Source organism: Nematolebias whitei, chromosome 5 (genome assembly GCF_014905685.2).
Source record: "Nematolebias whitei isolate Nwh7 chromosome 5, NemWhi1, whole genome shotgun sequence".
Taxonomy (NCBI): Eukaryota; Metazoa; Chordata; class Actinopteri; order Cyprinodontiformes; family Rivulidae; genus Nematolebias; species Nematolebias whitei.
The window spans coordinates 29,646,732-29,649,700 of NC_056502.1; the positions used below are offsets into that span (position 1 = coordinate 29,646,732).

Here is a 2,969-nt window from a genome sequence, read left to right on the forward strand (position 1 = left end):
CCATCCATCCATCCATCCATCCATCCATCCATCCATCCATCCATCAATCAATCCATCCATCCATCCATCCATCCATCATTTTTACCCGCTTCTTCCTTTTTGGGTCATTGGGTCACTGGTGTCCATGTCCAGCAGTCGTGCGAGAGGTGGAGGACACCATGGACAGGTCTCCAGTCCATCACAGGGGCAGCCGGCCTGGGACCCCAAAGTCCCAGGTTCGATCCCCAGTCACTGCACATCACGTGGCGTCTCTGGGCAGCACGTCTCATCCCCAAAATGTCCCCCGGGCGCTTTCAATAGCTGCCCACTGCACCACCTGGTGGTGGATGGGTTAAATGCAGAGACTAATTTCGCCATTGTATGGAAACATACAGTGCTGACATTGTGATGACATTATTATTATTATTATTATTATTATTATTATTATATAGAGACAAACAAGACAAACAATCGTTCACTCTCTCTCTCACACCTAGAGACAATTAAGAGTTACCAATCAGCCTAACATGCATGTTTTTGGTCTGTGGGAGGAAACCGGAGTACTCGGAGAAAACCCATGCATCCGCAGAGAGAACATGCAAACTCCACCCAGAATGGCCCCCAGTCAGGATTTTATCCGGCGACTATCTTATGTGTTTGAACATGGGCTTATGAGCTACTGTGCCAAGGTAGAAATGTGTCTTTTACCAATAACTTAGTAAATCTGCTAAAAATCAGATGTCCCAGCGTTTCACCAGCCTTGAACGCAGCATTTTCTTTGTGAGTCTGGAGCGGTAAGTCTTAATAATCCTACATGTGAAGTTTGAATTGTGTACATTTGAAAAAAAAAAAAAACCTTCTGTATTTGTGTATCTTATTGTACGCATGCAAAACCTGCTCACTTGTGACTACTTTTGAGACTAATTCATCTCCGCAGTAATGCTTCTGACGTTTGTGAGTCTCTTGTGTGTGTTGGAGCCTCACCAGTAAAGAAAAGCACAAATGATCCCAACCGTCAGCAGCAGCTGAATCATCAAGGTCAGGTAGACTTTCCTTATAAAACCTGTTGGGTGAAACAATAAAGCAAACAACATAAATAAAATATGTAGAGGCACAAAGAAGACGAACAGCGCTGGACGACAGGAGCATTTATCAAACCTGCATCCATCCTCTCGTTCCAAGTGATGGAGGTTGGAGCAGGAAGATCTGAAGAGAGAACACTCGTTACTGCGGCGGCGTTCGGCTCTCACCTTTCTGTACGGCATCATCACTGAACACGCCGTCCTCCGATTCGTACTGCGATCCAGATGTGTACGATGGGGGGGATGGATCGTAGCCCTGATGGTCTCCAAACACTGCCGGGTGCTCAGGGTGAACCGTGTTGCTATAATAGCCAGGAGGGGCGACAACAGCAATGTTGCCTTTCCCTACCTACGAACACAACATCCGACACACACAGAGCATGCCGCACTCCGGTTTTAAACAACAAATTGTTCTTTTGTTAGTAAATCATAAATCTTTGCGTATTAATACGTGTGCAAATGGTGCTCATGTGGTTTTCATGCTGATCTCATGATGTTTATAATGATGTTTTGATGGTGGCTTGTGTCGTTAACGCTCACTTCAAATGAAAAAAATTATTTTTGCCTCATTTCATTGTTTCTTTGGGGAATGTGATAAATGCTACCAACCTGATACACTGTTCCTGTGTAGGGCTGTTCTTCACTGTGGGGGCTGTATGGTGGAGGGGGGGGCACATCTTCCCCGCTAGAGCTGCCACCCGTTTGATCCATGTGACCAAACCTCGTCTTCAACCGGGGCACCAAACTAAGAGAAGGAAGTAAGCTGAGGTGAGGCCCACAAGCGTCCTCGTGCACTTTCGTCAAGCGGCGTTAAACTAAATGGAGCGGTGTCGGTGGGGAATAAATAAATGGGTAATTACAAAACGACGCGTCACACAAACACAGCCATCCATGACTAACATCTATAATTATGGCCCTAAACCTCAACTTAATAGAGCTGTATGTACATTTAACAGCCAGATAGATTGCGGTTCAAAGATCTCTGAGGAAATTCAGCTGATGTCACGAAAGACAGGCAGATGGGGGAAAAAATACATGCGCGTCTAAAGAGTCCAATTAATATAAAGTGAAGCAATAAAACAAACTCTCTAATGAATCGTTTGAGGCATGAAGTCATAATTGGCTCTTCAGTGATCAATGCTTTGTGATGTAAAGTCTAGAGCACAGGATACATTTAAAAACATCATTTAATAAACAAATCTGTCTGTATACGCTCGCGAGTGACAACATTCATCTCCGGTAAAGTCACTAATTGGTACTTTTATCGTCTGGTGACGGTGAACGACCCTCTAAGTTTTGTTTTCTACAACCCAAACACATTGAAGTCTAAAAGTGAAAGTGCCAACACTCCAACATGAAGTGGACTTTGTTCTCTTAAAAAGCTCAAACAGACGAACACTATCGCCACAGAAGAGCTTTTTGAAAGTGAAGTGTTCAGAAAGTTGAGTCTTTTGAGCAGAAAATTCTGGTTTAAGCTGCGGTTCATTTGAAGACACCTCTTACCTCTTGCTGTGACGGTCAGGGATTTGCTCTACTTCCTGCTGTGTCGGTTCCCCTTCAGGGCAAAGTTTACCTGCTATCACTTGGTTACAGCGGAAACCGAACTTTAGCTCCAGAGACAAGGGATGTACACTATTTTAAAGACTTTACGGTATATTCTGATCAAATATATATTAAAGCAAAGATCCTGATGGAGTGGGCTCATTTATCAGCCATGCTTGTCTCACTTTTTCACAAATTATGTTTCATAATAAAATAATCTGTCTTGTTGTGTAAGTTTGAAACTGTTCATTCTCACGAATGAGATGAAATCCTTCGAGTCAGATGTCCTCTCTGGCTCATCTTGGCTACACACAGAAACCACCTGCTTTCACAAAGAGATACTCACACTGTAGTGTACACCAAGAA

The 2,969-nt window shown here is 43.7% G+C and overlaps 1 protein-coding gene across 1 annotated transcript in view; it reads right to left on the minus strand.

Annotated features, from left to right (window-relative positions):
- zgc:110410 (uncharacterized protein LOC553618 homolog) overlaps window positions 1–2,619 on the minus strand; it is a 17,614-nt gene extending 14,995 nt beyond the window's left edge. Inside the window, exons 1-4 of the mRNA XM_037677272.1 lie at window positions 2,565–2,619; window positions 1,671–1,806; window positions 1,230–1,410; window positions 964–1,042 (exon numbers count right to left, since the gene is read on the minus strand). Of these exons, the coding sequence (XP_037533200.1) occupies window positions 964–1,042; window positions 1,230–1,410; window positions 1,671–1,772 (362 nt within the window). The 5' untranslated portion in view covers window positions 1,773–1,806; window positions 2,565–2,619. The remainder of the gene's footprint in view (window positions 1–963; window positions 1,043–1,229; window positions 1,411–1,670; window positions 1,807–2,564) is intronic.
- Between the last annotated feature and the right edge of the window lie 350 nt (window positions 2,620–2,969).